Source organism: Spinacia oleracea, chromosome 6 (genome assembly GCF_020520425.1).
Source record: "Spinacia oleracea cultivar Varoflay chromosome 6, BTI_SOV_V1, whole genome shotgun sequence".
In the NCBI taxonomy this organism is placed as follows: Eukaryota; Viridiplantae; Streptophyta; class Magnoliopsida; order Caryophyllales; family Amaranthaceae; genus Spinacia; species Spinacia oleracea.
This window is the reverse complement of record NC_079492.1, coordinates 27,545,156-27,567,190: the sequence shown is the minus strand read 5'-3', so window position 1 is coordinate 27,567,190 and position 22,035 is coordinate 27,545,156. Positions and strand designations below refer to the sequence as shown.

At 43.3% G+C, this 22,035-nt stretch overlaps 1 protein-coding gene across 1 annotated transcript in view; it reads right to left on the bottom strand.

Annotated features, from left to right (window-relative positions):
• Window positions 1-2,286: 2,286 nt before the first annotated feature.
• The window catches only part of LOC110784017 (prohibitin-2, mitochondrial-like), a 31,643-nt gene continuing 11,894 nt past the window's right edge, over window positions 2,287-22,035 (bottom strand). The window contains exons 4-7 of the mRNA XM_056832043.1: window positions 15,547-15,663; window positions 3,451-3,621; window positions 3,151-3,363; window positions 2,287-2,487 (exon numbers count right to left, since the gene is read on the bottom strand). Coding sequence (XP_056688021.1) covers window positions 2,287-2,487; window positions 3,151-3,363; window positions 3,451-3,621; window positions 15,547-15,663 — 702 coding nt within the window. The remainder of the gene's footprint in view (window positions 2,488-3,150; window positions 3,364-3,450; window positions 3,622-15,546; window positions 15,664-22,035) is intronic.

Here is a 22,035-nt window from a genome sequence, read left to right as displayed (position 1 = left end):
AAAGGGAGACTGAAAGAAATAGTGCCCTTGGTCCAAGTATGCATATAATATTAAGTCTAATAAATGCGGTTCAGTATTAATTAACAAGTTAATAATTCAGTGAGATCAAGTGAGCTGAATGCCTAGCTAGAGGCCGCTTCAGTTCAAGTGGAATTAATGATATTAATCCACAGCTTACTCTTGACTCAACCCGTAGGGTCACACAAATAGTACGTAAACGGATCAAGTATTTAATGGCATTAAATACTCCATCTATGGATATTCGGAATCGACGGATCTTGGTTTCAGTGGGAGCTGAGATCGTCACAAGGCAAGAAATGAATACTCCGGAAACGATGATATTGCCGGAAACGGAAATATGGATCGTATCGGAAATATAAATATTATCCAAGTCGTAGATGTTGCCGGAAACGGAAACATGGTACGTATCGGAAAATATTATCGGAAATGGAAATATTGCCGGAATCGGAAATATTGCCGGAAACGGAAATATTGTCAGAATCAGAAATATTATCGGAATCGGAAAATAATTCCGGAAACGGAAATATTAAATATTTGTTCGAAACGGAAATTAATTCCGGAATCGGAAATATTAAATATTGTTCGTATCGGAAATGAATTCCGGAATCGGGAAATTAATCGGAAGCGTATCGTACGAATTAGCATCGGACGAGGCCTGTCAGACGAAGGCCCAGCACGAAGCCGGGCCATCGCCCAGCAAGCCAGCGCGCCACAACGCACCAGCTAAGGCTGCGCCAGGCCCACCGCAAGGCAGGCCCAGCGCGCGCCAAGGCTGCTGCAACGTGTGGGCCTCGTGGCAATGGGCTGCGAGCTCGCGGGCTGCGCGCGCGCGCATGGCGCCCCTCGTGGGCTGCTGTGCGTGCGTGTGTGTGTTTGTGTGCTATACGAATCCTAAAGCTATCAGGTTTCGACATATGATTAAATTCCTAAACCTAAAAGGATGAATTAATTAAATAAGAATTCTATTAGGATTCTAGTTTAATTAATTCGTATCCTAATAGGATTCCAGTTCCTTTTCCATACCTCTATAAATAGGTGCCTAGGGTCATAATTTATAGACACAATTCAAGTATTCAAAGTGATTTTTGAGAGCAAAAATTCAGTCATACAATTGCCTACAATAGCCGAAAATTCTAAGTACCTTAAGGGCGATCCTAGTTGGTCAAGCTTAAGGCGGATCCGGACGTGCTGTGGACTATCTACGGAGGGACGACATTTGGAGTCCTAAAGTCTTGTTCTTGTTCGGTTCGGGCGCAGCTAGGGAAGACACGCAACAAAGTGTATGCATCTAAACTATGCTAAATGATTATGTGTAAATAATATGCTTTTCTGGATTTATGGTTTTTCCGCATGATTTATGTTTTGTCATATGAATCATAACCTAACACATAATGCTACTAACATAAAACTAAATAGCAATAATACTAGCTAGTAACATAAGGAACTAAATGACACTAATTACAATGTTAATACTATAGTTAGTAATAGTAACCTCCTTCTAATAGATGTCGTAAGTAGCACTACATATTCCTTAATTTCATTATTCAAATCAATCTTACATTTTAATTTCAATATTCATATCAAACTGATATTTTAACTGTACATCAAAAAACACAAACGTACAAGTAAAAGAATAACTCAAAAGTTAATATGATACATCTATTAAAGAACGTAGCAAGTCATACAAGTACTTAACTTAGTCCACCAAACATCAGGCAAATGAAGTCGTAGTTTCTTAAAGAATCCTAAATAGAAATTGGAAATTTAATTTAGACAAACTATCTCCTCGTTAAAGAAGTCATAACGGGAGCCTTGTGCACTAGGTACAATCTTTATCTTCTCGTTAATTTCGTTTTCTTCTTGGAATCTTTTATACTCCCTCCGTTTCTTTTTGTTGTATCCGTTTCCATTTTAAGCGTTTCATATTGTTGTATCCATTTAGAATCTATTCTATTTTTGGACATACATTTTATCCTAAAATACTCTTATATTTCTATCTAATTACCAAAATACCTAAAGATTCTACCCATATTTCCACCTAATTTTCTCCACCCATAATATTTAATTCTTTTCCCTTCCCCATATACCCACTCTCTCACCTCCTTTATCACCCATCATTATCACTCCTCTCTCTTACCTTATTTCTTTATTATTTTCTCACTCCTTTATTTATTATAATCTCTTACACCCAATCATTACACTTATACCCATACAAACCAATATTTCAATTTTCTTAAAAATCACACCAGATTCCAAATGGATACATCAAAAAGAAATGGAGGGAGTAGGTTTTATATTTAAGCTTTTAAGGTCGATTAAGAGATTATCTGTAGAAATATAAACTTTATTCTTTGTAGTTGCAAGTGTTTCTGCTGTCTCTTTTGATGCTTCGATGTGTCTCAATGCTATGAATGCTTGATTATCAGACACAGATTGCCCAATTAATCTAGCACTCTTTGCTTCACCCTGCATTTAGTTAATCACAACAAGTCAAATTCACAATTCAATTTTACTACGGAGTATTCCGTAAACTAGAGGGGCGCGGAGGATCTCATCGTAAAAAGTAGAAACTAGAAACCACGACAACTCTTTCTATTTAATGGGTGACTTCTTATTTCCCCTTTTATAATAGGCGACTTTCAATGTCTTATTGGTCGCACCCGAATAGCAATATGGGAGAGTCAAAAGTAGACTTGTTCAACGGGTTGGGGGTCCAATAAATAATATAAAAGAGATGACATGTAGCATCACTTCATGCAAACATTGTGTTTTAAAATATTAGAATAGATTAGGCTCAAGCACGAATTTCTGGGCCCACACAAGGGAACATAAGCTTGGACGTGCTTGGGCTACTTTTGCAAATTTTCACCCCGGCCTACAAAATACAAAATAAGTGGATTTGGAATGGGCCTGACCCGTTAAGGCTCAAGTGTATTTGGGGGCGACCTGAAGTAGGGCCCACCCCACAACTATCTTTAGTTAAAACCCAACAACGGTAAGCCCAACCCTTGTTGTTTAAACTTTAAACCCAACAACCACCCCTAATCATAATTCATAAGCTCATAAGTCAAAACAAATTAACAAGAAATGAAGGTGAAAAGGAAGAAGAAAGAGTAGTGTAAAAATGACCTGAGCTCTGATGATAGCAGCTTGTTTCTCTTGTTCAGCTTTCTCTACAACAAATTTAGACCTCTCGGCATCCTGTTGAGCAATCTGCTTGGCTTCGATCGAGTCTGTAAACTCTTTTCCGAAATTCAGGCTTGTAATCGACACATCGTCCACCTCCATGAACAAGTTTGATGCTCTCTCTGTCAATATTTTTCGAATTTCCCTACTCACATTCTGAAAAAAAAAAAAAACAAATTATAAAGATTACAATAGCATCAGATGATTCTGGTTAACCGAAGACTGATAAGAAAACAAAGTAACCTCCCTTTGAGTGAGCAGTTGACTGGCATTGTATTGGGAAATTACAGCCTTGAGAGTTTCGTGAATGATGGAAGGTAACACTTTTTCGTCATAATCCGTGCCCAGGTGTCTGTAGATTCTTGGCAATTCCTCAACTTTCGGACGGAAAAGGACTCGAAGTCCTATGTTAATCTGTTAACATGATTTCAGAGCTTCAGGTAAAAAGAAATGCAGAGTAATTGGTATGTTATATTCAACTGATTCCCACTTTACCAACTGTTTGGGCTCCCAATTGATATTCAATTGGGCCACTAAGTCCAAAGCCCAATGGCTCTAAGCAACTGCATCAAACCTACCACTATGGCTATTCAGCCATCCATTAAGGCCCAAGGCCCAATAGCAATAAATGACCTATGGGCATTTATTATGCAAACACTATAAATAGGCCACCAAGGCTCACACCTCAAGGTACGTCCAATTTTATCGCCTTAAGAGTACTCTTCTAGAAAACTTCTCTCTAGAATCCGAGCATCGTTCTTACTTAGGCATCGGAGGGGCTTTCCTCGGAAACACCCCCGAGGCTAGTGACTTTGCTCTTGTGCAGGTGAATTCGGACTCGACTCATTCAAGCAAGCAAGATCTTCAACACATACGAAAGGGCCTTCATTCGAAGCCCATTGTTTCCATCTTTACAACACCGGAACAATTTGGCGCCGTCTGTGGGGAAGAACACTTCAAAGCCTTTGACTGACATTAACCACCTCTTTCTGCAAAATGGTTAATGATGTTATCAACAACAATGATGACGATATGATAGTGCGGTCAGATTCGGAATCTGACGAAGAGGAGCACCCTCAATCGGTAGCGAGGTCACAGCCAAGCAGAGCTACGACCGCCACAAACGCAGGACCTCCGATTCCAACTAGGGAAGAGCTCACTGCGGCCATGACCATCATGCAAAACTTCCTCTTCAATGAGAAGCAGCAAGGATTGGCAAAAGACCGCAGAGAAGAGAGGAGGACCAGGCGAAGGCTGAACGAGCCACCCAGTGTAGAAGTGTCCAGACCCGAACGAGAGCTCCTTCCCTTGACAAGAACACACCTGACGTCGAGATGGATGGAAAGCACGTGGGACACCCAAAAAAGGGCACAACAACAACCATATTGGTTTGCAAGACCATCGCCTACTCCAACAGCTCTCCAAAGCGAATCGACTACTCATAACTCTCGGATCCGAAGCTCGGTGCTCAGCAGGTTGAGGCCCTCGGTCCACTCAAGGTTAAGACCCTCGATCCATACGAGACTCGGGGTAGGCGAATCAAGCAGATCTGGCGAACGACCCGAGGTCAGTAGCCGAGAAAGAAGAAGAGACAGGAGGCATGATCAAACCCCTAGCCCCCATCGTACGCCCGAACGTTCTAATCACAGAACCTCGGCGAACGAAGGCATCAGGGCTAGACTCGGGAAAAGAATCATGACTCCCACGTCATCCCCTTTCTCGGACGAGCTGATCATGGAAGAAATACCGAAGGTAAGACTGCCAGCACACCTGACATATAGCGGAATCACAGATCCGAGGGATCATGTCATCTCCTACGAACAGCAAATGTTCTTGAGCCCCTACTCCGAAGCATGTTGGTGTAAATATTTCCCAACCACGCTAACCGGAGTGGCGGGAGAGTGGTTTAGATCGCTGCCGAAGGGATCGATCAAAAGCTGGAAGAAGCTGAAAATGAGATTCTGCACACAGTTCGTGAGCAACAATCGCCCCGAGCGAACCACAGCAGAACTGACCTCAATCCAACAAGAAAGAGACGAAAGTCTAAGAGAGTTCATGGCCAGATTCATGAAGGAATCAACAAACATACCAAACTTGCAGCCAGACGTGGCCATCTTCGCCTTGAAGCACGCGCTCCAGGAAGGGAAATTCCGTGACAAGCTCTCGATGAAAAACCCCTCCAAAATAGCCGACGTGCTCCAAATGGCTGATGCATTCATCAGAACCGAAGAGTTCAACAAAGCCGCTGCAAGGTTGAAAGGATCGTCGGATCCGAGAGACACAAAAAATGCCCAGAGCAAGCCCGAGGGCAGCTCAAGGAAAGGGAAGGAGAAAGTAGGAGTTAGAGAGATGAGCCCGAAGAAAGACGGGAGAAGGGGTGAACTTCAACCCAAATACGCTAACTACACTCCACTAACTCTGCCCCGAAAAGAAATCTTTAGCCTCAAAAAAAATGATGAAAGGTGGAAACTACCTGGGAAGCTCAAGTCCAACCCAGCTCGGAGAAACAAGAACAAATGGTGCGAGTTTCACGATGACTTCGGTCACCACACCGAAGAATGCAATTCGCTGAAAGACAACATTGAGGAACTCGTTCGCCGAGGTTACCTGAAACAATACTTGTTAGACCGAAGGGAGGAAAAAAAAAAGGCCGCAAGTGGCAAACAACACGAGCAACCCCAGAAAAGGGTCTACGAAGCAACAGGGCACAAGAAGAATGACATCCTAGTGGTGTTCGGGGGACAGAAGTCTGGCCAGGCCAGCAAGAAACACCTAAGAGCTCTCACCCATCGAGTCAACTTCAGCGCAGTGGGAGACAACCAACCACACCCCCCGAACGTGACCTTCACTGCCGATGATTGCTTCGGAGTCCAGTACAAACATGACGATCCTCTAGTCATTTCCATGGACCTCAATAACCACAACGTACACCGAGTGTTGGTCGTCGGAGGAAGTGCCGTCAACATCATCTTCAGAAACTGCTTCGAGCAACTGATCCTCGAAGAGTCAGAGGAAGCATTGACGAAAGTCAGTTACCCTCTGATCGGATTCAACGGATCCGCAGCTATCCCTCGAGGAAAGATCACCCTGCCAGTCACAGTAGGCGAAGGCCAAGCCGCAAAAACCCTTCGGGACGAATTTTTGGTGATGGACTGCGACTCCGTATACAACGTAATCATGGGAAGAACCATGATTCACAAGATGCAAGCAGTCCCCTCCACATACCATCAGCTGATGATATACGTCTCGGACGCAGGATTCGCCGAACGAATTAGAGGCGGTCAAGAGGTTGCAAGAAGAACCTGCCACACCGCCGTCCGAAAGCCCAAATTAGGAGACGGTTCCGAGGCGGAGAAAGATGCTCCAGGAGAGGAGAGCGAGGCAAAAAGGGGGAAAGCAGGCACGAGCAGCTTATCTCCCGCAGAGGTCGATGCCCGCCCCGAAACCCTATCTCCCGAACCAGATCAGGAAATGGAGGATATCTTCCTCGAAAAGGGTTCAGACAGGAGCGTCCGAATAGGCTAGGGGCTAAGATCGGGGCTCCGAATCGATTTGATCCAACTGCTCAGGGATCACAAAGACATTTTTGCATGGTCAGCAGCAGATATGCCAGGGATAAATCCGAAGCTGATTTGTCACAAGCTGGACGTCAACGCTAAAGCCCGGCCAATCAAACAAAAGAAGAGGAATTACTCCTCGGAGAAAAACAGAGCCATCGCCGAAGAGGTGAAAACGTTGCAGGAAGCCGGATTCATCGAACCATGCATGTACCCAAAATGGTTGGCCAACGTGGTGATGGTCAAGAAAGCGAACGGCTCTTGGCGAATGTGCGTGGATTTCACAGATCTGAACCGAGCCTGCCCCAAAGACTGCTATCCCTTGCCGAGGATAGATCAATTGGTTGACTCCACCAGCGGCCATGCACTGCTCAGCGTCATGGATGCCTGTTTAGGTTACCATCAAGTGTTCATGCACCCCGACGACAGGGCGAAGACAACATTCATCACGAGCGCAGGAGTGTTCAACTACAAAATGATGCCCTTCGGCTTGAAAAATGCCGGCGCTACCTACCAGAGGCTAGTTGATCACGTCTTCGCCGACCAGAAAGGGAGGAACGTCGAGGTCTATGTGGATGACTCCATCGTAAAAAGCATTAAGGAGGAAGACCATGTCAAGGACTTGGCAGAGACCTTCGGAAACCTGAGGAAATACAGCATGAAGCTGAACCCAAAAAAATGTGTCTTCGGGGTGAAGTCGGGGAAATTCCTCGGATTCATGGCGAGCGAAAGAGGAATCGATGCGAACCCGGACAAAGTCCAAGCAGCGTTGGATCTGCCCGAGCCGAGGACCAAGAGAGACGTGCAGAGGCTAACCGGCAGGTTAGCCGCACTAACAAGGTTCATATCAAAAGCCTCGGACAAGGGAGCCCCTTTCTTCAAAGCACTAAAACCAAAGAGCCTCCCCGGGGGAGAAGCAGCACCAATCAAGAAAAAGGGGTCCCGAGGAAGGTGGACCCCGAGCTGATATGGGAGCAGGAGCAAAAAGAGGCTTTTCAGCAACTCAGAGCCCACCTAGCTCAACTGCCGACACTGGCCAGACCAAAGGAGGGGGAAACCCTGTACCTATATGTCGCAGTCAGCCCTGGAACCGTCAGCGCAGTGCTTCTTCGGGAAGAAGAGAAGAAGCAACAGCCAATCTACTTCACCAGCCGAACACTCACAGGGGCCGAAACTCGGTACCCGCTCATCGAGAAAGTCGCATATGCAGTGGTGGTAGCTGCACGGAAACTGAGGCCATACTTCGACTCCCATCAGATCACAGTACTGACCGACCAACCACTCGAGAAAGTACTCGACAAAATAGAGAGGTCAGGAAGATTGGCTGCCTGGGCCTTCGAACTATCAGAGTTCGGCATCAAATATCAGCCGAGGACCACCATCAAAGCACAGGCGTTGGCAGACTTCTTGGCCGAGTGCTCATACCAGGAAATGCTGGATGATACAAAAAGCACTTGGGAGGTCTTCACTGACGGATCTTCCACAGTAAACGGCTCAGGAGCAGGAGTTGTACTAATCCCCCCAACGGGGAAAAGCATAGAGTATGCATTGAAGTTTGGATTCAAAGCAACTAACAACGAGGCCGAATATGAGGCCGCAATCGCAGGGATAGAGCTTTGCTTATCCCTAGAGGCCGAGCATGTTTGCCTCAAAACTGATTCCCAGCTTGTAGCCAACCAGATCCGAGGGAAGTATGAGGCCAAGTGGCCCAGCATGACAGCTTACTTAGCGAAAATTAAATCCTTAACGTCAAAGGTAAGATCCTTTGAAGTCATTCTCATCCCCCGAGGACAAAACACGCAAGCAGACGCACTGTCAAAACTCGCAAGCTCAACACTCATCGACCTAAACAGGTCGGTCCACGTGGAAGTTCACCAAGAGAGAAGCATTGACTTGCTACCCCCCACAGTATGCAGTTTACGTACCGAACCCAGCTGGATGGACGCAGTAATTGCATACAAAGAAAGGGGAGAACTTCCCGAAGATAAGCTACAGGCGAGAAAGCTGAAAAGATTCAACAAGTGGTTCATCATCAACGCCGAAGGAGAGCTCATGAGGAAATCATTCTCCGCTCCACTGCTAAAATGTGTGGGTCCAACAGACGCTGACTAAATCCTAAGAGAAATCCACCTCGGGATATGCGGAAACCACATCGGAGGCAGGACATTGGCACACAAAGCCCTTCGGGCCGGATACTGGTGGCCCACTATGGTTTCCGATGCAAAGCAGATGACAAGGAAATGCGAGAAATGCCAAAAGTTCGCACCAGCTATCCATCAACCAGCTCAAACCTTACAATCAACACTGTATCCCTTACCATTCGCACAGTGGGGGTTAGACATCATTGGTCCCTTCCCCTCAGCTACGAACCAGAAGAAGTGGTTGATTGTAGGAGTCGACTATTTTAGCAAATGGATCGAAGCTGAAGCTGTCTCCTCCATCACCGAACCTCAGGTCCGCAAGTTCATATGGCAGAACATCATCACAAGGTTCGGCATACCAAGACTGGTGGTATTCGACCACGGGAAACAGTTTGATAACACCCCGTTACAAAAGTGGTGCAAACAGTTCGGCATACACCTAGCTTACTCGGCAGTCTGCCACCAACAAAGCAACGGGCAAGCCGAAGCTGCAAACAAACTCATCCTCAACGCACTCAAGAAAAGAGTCGAGGATGACAAAAATAAGTGGTTAGAAGAGCTACCCGGAACGCTATGGTCCCTTCGGACCACCGAGAAAGAAGCTACTGGGCAAACACCGTTCCACCTTGTTTACGGATCCGAAGCTGTCATCCCTGTGGAAATCGGAACAGAAAGCTTGAGGATCCAGGCATACAACAGGTATGATGGACTACAAGGAGAAAGCAACAACCAACTTCTGTCTGAAGCTCTCGACCTACTAGACGAAGCTCGGAACGATGCGAGGACACTCAACGCAGCTTATTTGCAGAGGGTCAACAAGCATTATAATCGTAGAGTCAACGCCAGACCCCTAAAAGTCGGTGATCTAGTACTCAGAAACGCCGCCTCGGTTCAGAAAGGACGGACCCATGGCAAACTCTCAGCCACCTGGGAAGGACCATACATCATCCATTCCGAAAAAAGGCCAGACACGTTTATGCTGAAACAGTTAGATGGAACAATCTTGAAGAACCATTGGAATACCGATGTTCTCAAGAAATATTTTGTATGATCTCTGTCTATAAACAAAGTAAGTTGTTTAATGAGAAGAGGAAAGCCGTTTGGCACCATATGTTTCATTAAACCTATCTCTATATTTCAAATTCATTGTCCCTTTATATATACATGCAGCCTCGGATCTGATCAATCCGAGACTAAAAGCAGGTTGACTTTGCCCATTCCTTGATAAAATGCAAGAAATGACCAAATCATACACTTCGGGGAATCGTCCAGAATCATCGGATTCGCGATACCCCGATAAACCTTGTTTGCAACAAACAGTCGCTCGAATCAAGTTATAAAACTTCGGCTCAGATCCACGGATCGCCATAGTCATAACTAAGAGGCAGACTAGCGATCTCTTGCCCAGGTTTCCGAACCACAAGAGATCGGAAGAACAATTCAGACCTCTGAGCAGATCGACGGATTTGAAGAGTCTGGAAATTAAAGAGTCTCTTAGCAGATCTACGGATTTGAAGAACTCGCAAAATTAAAGAGTCTCTTAGCAGATCTACGGATTTGAAGAACTCGCAAAATCAAAGGGTTTCTTAGCAAGTCTGCGAAAAAGAAGAGCTCGAAAATCTACGGATTCAAAGGCAAAAACTTAAAACTTCGGAAGTGCAAAAAAATTGAAAAGAGGCAGCCAAGTAACAAACATTCATTTTTCATTCAATATTCGGGGGAAGTACAAATACATCAAACAGCTCGGTGCATACCCGAGGACCCTCAAAAATTGAAAACAAAATGAAACAGTTAAAATCGGCAGCCATCAACAGACAATACCGGCCTACCGAAGTACTAAGAAAGCAAAAAGAAACAAGTACAACGCAGCGCCGAGGCAAAAGGGGGAAAGGCAAGCACACATTCGGAAGTCCTCAACTGGAACCAACCGACTCTGAAGAAGACGACTGCCCGAATCCCTAACTCTTGGGAGTCTCAGGAGCAGCCCCTAGGGGAGCATCCTTAGAAGAACCCCCAGCAGTAGTGTCACCTTCAGAATTCGCCTTCTGGGCCCGAGCCTCTGCAAGAGCAGCTTGGCGTTCAGCTTCAGCTTCGTCTCGGTCAGCCTGGCACTCCACCAAGTGATCCTGGGCCCGCATCCAGAGAGGCACTTTCTCATTCCAAGGGAAATGAGGCATATGCTTCGCAAACATGCGCCGAGCACCCAGGATAATTCTAGTACTGCTCTCTACACTTATCAGCAGTGTAGAGGTCAACTCGCTCTTGCTCCAACTTCCGAATGGCCGCATCCTTCTCTCGGATCTTCAGCTGGAGGACAGGCACCTTGTCAGCTTGGTTCTGAATCATCTCCCGATTCTTGACAAACTGACAAAGCCTCGCCTCCGCATCCTGGCTCTGCTTATCGGCCGCCTCAAATTTAGACGTCATCTCCTTGAGAAGTCTGTCTTTTTCTTCAAGTTCGCTCGCAAACTTGGCGGCCATATCTTTCCTCTCCTTGTCGAAGGAAGCTATTTTTTCAGCATCCTCTTCGACTTGGAAGGTGAGCTTTCCAACTTCGGCCCCGATCTGCTCAGCAGAAGCTCTAGCCTCGCGACTGTACTGAAGGTACAGCTGCTTGACCTCCACAAGCTCGGAGAAGAGCTGCCCAGCCTTCTGGTCCAAGATAGGAATATCACGAGCGTAAGCCTCCTGATATCTCCTCAGTTGTCTCTCCTCAACCGAGCTGCACTCGGAATCGAACGAGGACCAGAAAACAGCCTGGGAGCGAAGGAAAGATGAGCAAAAGTAGGAAAAACATAAAACAAAAACACTACTCAAAGAGAAAATCCAACACTTACCTCATTCAGGTAGTACTGGGCCATCATAGCCGGGTTCCTCTCTTCAGCGCCAGGAACCCTCCACTGCGGATTGGCCCGAAGAAGATTCTCCCGAGCAGCTTCGGGACCCACTAAAGATCCCACGTGAGCCATGGGATTCTCTCCCAAAACCGGAGCCCTAGCATACCGAGCCATCGCCTCCCTTACTTCCTCGGGGATTCGTTTCAGCGGAACATCCGAGCAAGGGTCAGCATGGATCAATCTATCCAGGGCCGAGGTCGAAGTAGAACCCAAAGTTGAGTGACGCCTCTTCCTCGTCAGACCCTGTTCGGGCTGCTCCTCCTCAGCAGAGGGAACATCCTTCTCAGCCTCGGGAACCTCAACATTGGGGTCTGTGAGATCCACCATCTCCTTATCTGGACTTCTCTCTCTTTCGAGAGGACCGTCAGCAGATTCCTTCTTCTCCTCGGCCACGATAGGGACATCCGAGCCAGGAACAAAGTCGGCTTCAATCGCCTCCATCACCTTGGTGATATCCTGAATCTCGATCCCTAAAGTAGAAGACGGCTTCAGCGGAGAGGGGATGGTATCTTCCTCGGCCAACGGTTGATCCACGGGCGGCGGTTCCGCAACCACCACACTCTTTAACTTCTGCCCTAGCAAGGGCATGAAGTGAAGAAGATTCTTGGGAGGAGGCATGTCTTCCGAAACCGTTTCCTACAAAACAAGCGTTCAAATATCAGCTTCGAAAAAGGAAAAGACGGACTACAAGAAAACTCCCAAGTCAGAGCAAATACCTTATCCGAGGACTGAGAAACCTTCGCCTTCTTCGGATGCGCAGAAGACTTCAGAAGAGTGTTACCCTTCCTTTTCCTTTGATCCTAAAAAAAGGAGACCAAGGATCAATAAATTGAGAGGAAGACAAAAGAGGAAATAAAGAAAAAAGGTGAAGTACCCGGTTCCTAGATAAAGAGATATCTATCCGAGTCGGAGATGAAACCGAAGGAACGGCACGCGGCACAGCGTCAGTCCCAGGACCCTAGAAAGATGGTCCAGGACCAAGACGTTAGACGACGGCCAACCAAAGAGAAAGAAAAGACAAACAAAAACCGAGCCTATAGAAACACTCACCGGATCCGAAGTTGTCCTCAAAACAGGAAGCACAACCTTCACTGGAACAGCTTCGGGAGAGGAGGCAGAATCCCACGGATCAGCTCGAACTTTGGATATCCGAGCAACACCCGAAGGAGACAACACGTAATCCTTCAGGCGAGGATTACGAGGATTCTCTTTCCCGAACTTGTAATCAGGAGCCGAGTCGTGAATAGTCTTCAGATCCAAAGAGATGCCCAAAATCTTAGGATCAAGGCAGCTAAAGCCGTACTCTGCAAAAACAAAGCACAAAATGAGTCAGTAAAACGAAAAAAAAAAAAAAAAAGAGGAGGACAAACTCACTGAAACACGGTCCCAGCCGAAAGACACTACCCCTGTCAAAAATCCTGCTGAGACCGGCGACAGCAAGAATGTCCTCCCGCAAGATGTAGTTAAGGTTCGGGAGCCAGCTAGACGGCAGTTTATAATTATCCTCCCGAGCCAAGAACCACTGGAGGAGATCCACGTAGTGGTGATGGTTCCGATCCGGAGCAGCCACGCCCCTCATATCAGGATCAGGAGTCACAAACCACTTTGGAGGGCGATAAAAATTGGGGTGCTTCGGATCCGTCGGCACGCGAACAAGCAACCACTCCGTCTTCCACTTATGGTTAGAACTAAGGTAAGGGTATGCCGTAATATAGTTCGGCTCCCCTTTCTTTCGGGACTTTTTGTTGATGATGGTCCACCAACCATACCCATCACCCTTGGAAGCATGGTTGAAAGACAGATCGTGGAGATCCCGAAAAACGGCGACAGAGCAGGGAAAGTTAACGAAGTCGCACACCCATCTAAATCCGATGATGTGCCTCATAGACTTGGGTGTAAGTTGGGCCAAACTGATGTTGTACGACACCAGGAGCTCGGAAATGAATGGATCCAAGGGAAAATGGAGACCGTTCTCCAAGTGATGAGTGTACACAGAGATGAACCCCCTCGGCGGATGAGTCACCCGAGGACGCTCCTGATCGGGAAGCTCACACCAGTTCCCCAAGGCGTGCTTGATTCCGTATAGCTCCTCGGCCCTCCGATGGTAGTTCCCCATCTGCGCCTCCACTAACCAGTCACCACTGACCGATTTCTCCAACGGACCATCGATCTTGGTGGTCTCATGCAAGATCGGGGCATACTTGCCCTTCGGATCAGCTTCAGTCCAACGAACTGGAAACTCAGGGTAAGTACGGCGTACACCCGAAGAACCAGCTTTCTTACCAGAAGTAGCACGTTCAGACACACCAGACCCGCCAACAGCACCATCTTTGGAAGCATCCCAACCAGTCGAACGTTTCTCCACCGGCCTCTCCGAAGGCCCACCCCTTGAAGTCTTCTGTACCCTTCCCGAAGGCACATCCTCCCTCTCACTAGAAGAGCCAACGACGAACTTACTTTTTCCCTTATTCTTTGCAATGGTCGCGAATTCTCCGTCTAGGGTTTAGATTGAGGAGTAGAGGAAAGAACGAAAAAGTAAGGAAAATTCAGAAACAAGTTACCTTTTTCCGAAGCGGAATTCGCCGACAAAGCGAACGACACAAGTTCCCGAAGTCTAGAGCTGACCGAATTCCGTAGATCCGAAGAAACTCGAAAACTGCGATCGCTAGAAAAAGAGAGGAAGTGTGTTTGAAAGAGAGAGAAAGTAAAAGTTTGAAGAGAGCTAAGCACCCAGTATTTATAGAAAAAAAGAGGCGCATCAACTTCTTTTCAAACCCACGATCTCCACGACACAATACAAGTCCCAACACTTGTCATCAATGCAAATCATCCCTTTTCAAAAAAAAAGAGGGAACTTTTGGACTTCTGACAACTGGAAACCCACCCATTTAATTCTAAATGGACCGGGTCTGGGGGACATGTTGTTTGGGCTCCCAATTGATATTCAATTGGGCCACTAAGTCCAAAGCCCAATGGCTCTAAGCAACAGCATCAAACCTACCACTATGGCTATTCAGCCATCCATTAAGGCCCAAGGCCCAATAGCAATAAATGACCTATGGGCATTTATTATGCAAACACTATAAATAGGCCACCAAGGCTCACACCTCAAGGTACGTCCAATTTTATCGCCTTAAGACTACTCTTCTAGAAAACTTCTCTCTAGAATCCGAGCATCGTTCTTACTTAGGCATCGGAGGGGCTTTCCTCGGAAACACCCCCAAGGCTAGTGACTTTGCTCTTGTGCAGGTGAATTCGGACTCGACTCATTCAAGCAAGCAAGATCTTCAACACATACGAAAGGGCCTTCATTCGAAGCCCATTGTTTCCATCTTTACAACACCGGAACACCAACTAACATAGTCTGACATTCACTGTAACATCTATACTAATATATTAAAAGGCGTTTAGCAAAATGTATATGGATCACGTATATCCCCTCCATATAGCCACGTCACCACTAATAAGCATCATGACATGTTATTGACAACCAAAAAAGCATGTAGCAAGGATCGAACATCAAACCTCGTGGATTAAAGTTTCATTTCCTACCATCTCAACTAGCTATTATATTTGTTATATTTTCCAATATAAATGTAAAATACAGTCTTTTAACAATCGGCATGTTTTTACAAAAAGTAAAACCCGGAGCAAAGCCCGGGCCACACACTAGTTTACTACTATACGAAGTAACAGTTATACTTTGTAATTGTACAAGAGGAGTATACAATCATAAGCACATACCATTTGAAGGTCATGACTTCCACTGGTACTTTCAACAAGCTGGGGGCGTGAACGAATATCGTAAATAATTGGCCTCTCCAACCATGGAATCACCATATGTGTCCCTTCAGGGTAAACCTGCTCATTAAAACTTTGCAATATTATATTGAAATTTCTTATATACATTTGTCAACCAAACGACCCGAAATCATACCAAATAAGAAAATTTCAAACGACCAGCAACAAAAGAAAAAAAAACAGTCACATAAAACATTTAAATCAGACCAGACTAAAAAATTCATACCAAAGCAGAAACTAAAAAAAATAGATCAGGTCAGGGGAAGAGAACATAATCGTCCAAATGTGGAAAATCGATTTAGAGAGTATTACCCCCGTTTTCAATCGAAATAATAAGGACAATCCACCTTTTCACGTTTGCCAATATAAATGTTTGGACAATAATATCCTTAATTTTGTATTCGTAAAAATTATAAAAAGTTCATATTCCGAAAATACAATTGAGACGAATCAAATAAGACGCCACATGACTATATTTTTCCTTAGTCATAAATCATAGATGATAGTCAAATTGAAATCAATAAATAGTGTCAAATATCAAAGTATAATACCCCGAAATTTTAAATTCGATTTATTAAAATTAAATATATTTATTAACTTGATTTCGTTTTTAATTAAATTACGAATAATCGAATTTCGTTATTTTAATCGTTTTTACGATTTATTTTAAACGAAAAATTTATAAACTGAAATTATTTATTTTCGTTAACGATAATTTATTTATTTTTAAGGAATTATTTTAATTAAACATTTTTATTTCTGAAAATTAATTACAAATTCTGAATTTTTGCAAAATATTGTGAATTTATTAAAAAAAAAAAAAAAAAAACAATGAAAATGTCTGCTTTATTTCCTTGCTCCCCACGCACAAACCAGGAAGTCAAAAACTTCCTTCCTTCCCACATTTCAGTCCAAATGCAGATGCTTGGACCCCAAGCACAATTCCTAGCTTGTTCATCACAATTCTCATGTACAAATTCAGAATTTTGGATGGAATTTCAACAACAAAAACACCATTTCAATCTCAATCTCAATTCTTGTTTATGTGATTCAATCCAACCAACCACCAACAACCACCTCAACCACCGTGCACCACCATTATCACCACCACTCAACACCGCCCAACCACCCTCGATCACCACCACACTTCCCTCACCCTCTCCCTCCTCCGCACGCGTCCCCTGCCCCGTTCCCCTGTCTCCCTTGCCCTCTCTGCCACGCTGCACCACCCATGCCACACACCACCTCCCACCCTCACCACCATCACCTACCACCAGTCGCAGCATCCCTAGCCACCCAGACCACCGTGACCCTGCAGCACCACCGCACGCACACCCTTCTTCCCCTGCTCCCTCCTCTCTTCTCGCCTCCCCTGTCTCGTTCTCTCCTTCTCTCGTCGCACCACCTCCCACAACCACCACCACCTCCAGCCACCCTCATCATCTCTCCAACCAACCTCCGCCCCTAAAACTCCGGCGAACTTCCCTTCCCCTTCCCAAAATCCCGATCAAAAAACTCACTCCCAAACTCCCCTGTTTTTTTTCGCCTCCTTCGCACTCCCTCCTCCTTCTCTCGCCTGCTCCGCCGCCGCTCAACAGCCGTCACCACCTCCGTCGAAATCACCGGCGAAGCCCAGCCCAGCCTCCACAGTCTCTTCTTCTCTTCCTCCCTTCTTGCTCCCCTGTTCGTGCCTCCATTCGAAAGAAAAAGAGAAAGAAATCAGTTTCATTTGAAACTTGATTTAATCCTCCCTCAAACCTAAATTCAGATTGGGCCATTTTATAATTTGGGCTTTTTGTGTGAGTTAAGCCTGGTTTATAATTTTCAGAATCTAATTTATCAATTCTTAGGGTTTAATAATTTTTACGAAGTAAATATTTACTAATAAAAACTGTTTATTATTTTTCAAATTTTATTATCAATTTTATGAGAATAAAGATTCTAGTTTTATTTATCAAAACGGAATTTTTTAATATTATTTACATGAAAATCAATTATAAAATATATATATGTATTTCGATTGAAAATTCGATTAATAATAACATTTTCGTTAAATTCCGAAAGTATAATTTTATTAAAAATTCGTTATTTATATTAAAACTCGTTATTTATAAAATTCATTACTTATAAAATTTATGATTTTATAAAATATTGATTTTAAATTATATTATCGATTTAACTAAAATAAGTTACTAAATGGATTTATCAAGGACAAAATTTAAATAAGATTTTCGTGTAAATTAATTAAGGAAAATATATATATTTCGATTGAAATTCCAATTAATTATATTCTTCACTAAAATTGGCGTTTAATTATATTTTCATTAAAACTATGAAATTATATATATTTTTTTAACATTATTATTAGAAAATTGGTTAATTATAAAGTTTCGAAATTATTAAGTTAAATTATTTATCATTTTGGTACTAATTCAATTATTTAATATTTTTAAAGAAATTGGACTCGGAGCTCAGGACGAACGAACCAACGAAAACCCTTAGCAAATCGCGGAAGTGAGGTAACGGCTATTGCTAGTACCCGCAATTCCCTTTTAAATGCGTTTATGAAATTACAATGTTATGATTTATTTATGAATTGAATGCTTTGACATGTTTTATGAATTGCGGGAAATGAAATGTGATTTGATTGGATTATTTATTATAATATGATTGATTGAAATTCTTATAAAACGATCTTTATAAGAAACCATGAATGAAATGATGTTTATATGATGCCAGGAAAGAAATGATATTTTATTGATCACATGATCTAAATGATGTTTTATCATGATCTCATGATCTAAAGGAATTATGTTACTTCTACTGAAGTAAAAAGGCTAAAATGTAAAATTAAACGAAACATGATAAATGAAAGTGAAATTCCTAGTCCGTTTGGCAGTATATGTTCACAGGTTACGATTCTCGGTCATGCATGTACCCATGGGACATCCGCCCATTGAGCCAAGGCTCTCATGTTTTCGGGCCAAGGCCCCATGTTTATGGACAGCGGTCCATCGTGGAAGACGTTCCACCATGTCATACTTGCCACGACTAGCATGTGCACCCTAAAGTTGAAAATGAATTAAATAAAGGACTTTATAAAATGTTTTACATTATTCTATTCTCCCTGTGTTATTAAATAAAATGAATTGAAATGAATTTATGTTGCTAGAATAGTTCGTTACTGAGTCTTTGGCTCACCGTTATTTTGTTTTCTGTTTTAGGTACCGCTGGATCGATGGGAACGAGTAGTGGCGAGGATTTCACTTTAATAATTCCCACCTAGTTTATGTTTTAAGTTTTAATAGTTTAATTAAAGAGTTTTAGTAATTTATGTACCTTTATTTTGGTAATATAAAAGATTATTATATTAATTTTTGGAATTTAATATCTTATGATTGATGGTTGCTTTGTAATTCCCAAGAGGGAGTTACGGCTGGTAATGCCCCGACCAATTAGGTTAATTTCGCTGCTAATTATGCTTTACTAATGTAATTAGAGGTCGGGGTGTTACAGTTTGGTATCAAGAGCAAAGGTTCTGGACCATAAGTGCTAAACCTTACAGGTTTTCGCACGAATAGAATTCATTATGCTTTAAGTAAAGAATTTTAAGGAACGAGTTAAAAAGAATGTTCTAAAATCTTGCTAAATTAAAATGAATATGAGTGTGAGTGTAGGAACGGGATCAAAGGGTTTATTTTATATCATTATTTCGCTTCAACCTGATAAGATATGTTATGCAGAATGTCGACCATCGATGCTATCAACGATGTTACGAACGGAGCTCGCAACGAGCATCATGTTCACGATGATAACGACATTACTCACGAGGAGTATGTCCATGTTAATGGCCATGAGGAAAGGATGGAACGATTGGAAAATGTGAGTGCAATGTTGGCCGAATTAGTCCATGATTCTCGGAAAAAGAAAGATGTTAGTGGGAACGAGAGCGCAACGATGTTCAAGAACTTTTCGTCACTCAACCCACCATCCTATGATGGCAAGCCCGATCCAGTTGAGTTCGAGGATTGGATAAGTCGCATTGATCAGTTGTTTGAAACCCTGCAATGCCCTGAGAAATGGAGAGTTGATTTCGCAGTGTTCTACTTGTCAGGCCAAGCAGGATTATGGTGGAAAGTTAACAAGGAACGAAAGAATGGGCCTGGATTTGGTTGGAACGAACTACAGAAGTTAATGAGAGACAAGTTTTATCCACCATCCTTAAGGAAACAAAAGGAAGATGAATTTCTCCACCTGCAACAAGGAACAATGAGCGTGCTGGAATACGCAAATAAGTTCATGGAGTTGTCAAGGTTTGCACCAGACTTGGTGTCGACAGAACAGTCCAGGATGAACCGTTTCGAACGAGGTCTGCACCTTAAGTACCAGGATAGGTTGTCCACTCAGAGGTTTACTTCATACCAGGATATGGTTGATATTGCAGCTAATGTGGAGCGAGTGGTACTACTTCGAGAAGCGAAGAATGTTGGGTATAAAAGGGGAAATGATAACCAAAGCCAAGGAGGAGCAAAGAAGCCTAACCAAAGTTACCAGGGAAATCAAAGGAGGAATGATGGTAATCAAGGAAATAATAGGGGACAAGGATTTCAAGGAAGGAACAATCGGTCGCAAGGATGTGCCAAATGTGGAAAAAGGAGTCATGTGGAGAGTGAATGTCGTATTGGCACGAATGCTTGCTATCGATGTGGAAGCCATGATCATTACGTCAAAGATTGCCCAAATCAAGTGACGCCAACCATGAGAGGACCAGTTCCAACTAACAACGATCGTGGTCGTAACAACAACAACGCCTCAGGTTCAAACCGCAACCCACCTCGACCACCGCCAACTGGAAGAGTTTTTGTGATGAGACAAGATGAAGCAGATGAGGATGATAATGTTATCACCGGTACCTTTTCTATCCATTCGTTACCTGCCCATGTTCTTTTTGATTCTGGAGCTTCACATTCCTTTATTTCACCATTGTTTGTTAAATGTTTAAGTTTGAAACCATGTTGTGACTTTCATGCTATGAGTGTTTCCCTTCCTAGTGGAGAAATAGTGAAATGTAGAACCATGTATAGAGATTGTCCCATTGTAATAGAAAAAGTAGAGTTCCTAGCCGATTTAATAGCTTTTAACCTATCTGAGTTTGATGTAATCTTGGGAATGAATTGGTTGACTAAGTATGAAGCTAACCTTAATTGTTCGAGGCAAAGTGTGACCCTTAGAACACCAAATGGAGATAGAGTTTCATTCCATAAGTTAGTAAGAAAACCAACGATTCAAATTGTCCATGCTTTGAGAGCACGTAAAATGATTGAGAGTGGTTTATCTGGTTACCTATGTAGTGTTGTTGACCTAAATACCCCTGCACCTTCCATTATTGACATACTTGTTGTTTGTGAATACCCACATGTTTTTCAAGAAGAAATACCTAGTATGCCCCCACCAAGAGAATTAGATTTCAGCATTGAATTAATTCCAAGATCCACCCCTATTTCTAAGGCACCATATAGAATGGCACCAGCTGAGTTACAAGAATTAAAGAAACAATTAGATGAGTTACTTGAAAAAGGATATATTCGACCTAGTGTTTCACCTTGGGGAGCTCCTGTCTTGTTTGTGAAGAAAAAGGACGGAACTATGAGGTTATGCATAGATTATCGAGAGTTAAACAAGATTACGATTAAGAATAAGTATCCTTTACCCCGTATTGATGATTTTTTTGACCAACTTCGAGGTGCAAAAGTGTTTTCTAAGATTGATTTGAGGTCAGGTTACCATCAACTTCGAATTAAACATGAGGATATTCCAAAGACAGCCTTTAGAACTAGATATGGTCACTATGAGTTTGTTGTAATGCCTTTTGGGTTAACCAATGTGCCAGCTGTATTTATGGATTTGATGAACCGTATTTTTAAACCATACCTTGATAAGTTTGTAGTTGTTTTCATTGATGATATTTTGGTATATTCTAGGAGTAATGAGGAACACGAGGAGCATCTGAGAAAAGTGTTAGATATGTTGATTGAAAACCAGTTATATGCTAAGTTGTCGAAGTGTGAATTCTGGCTTAAGGAAATATCATTTCTAGGACATATTATCTATGAGAAAGGTGTATCTGTTGATCCTGAGAAAATAAAAGCAATTGTGGAATGGCCTAGACCAACTAATGTACCTGAAGTACGGAGTTTTATGGGTTTAGCTGGATACTATCGAAGATTTGTTCAAGATTTCTCTAAGGTTGCCTTACCCATAACCCGATTAGTTAGAAAGAATACCAAATTTGTGTGGAATGATGATTGTGAATGTGCATTTCAAGAACTTAAGAAACGACTTACCACTGCCCCTGTTCTTACCCTTCCATCTGGGACTGAGGGATTTGTTATTTATAGTGATGTTTCTAAGAATGGGTTAGGATGTGTCTTA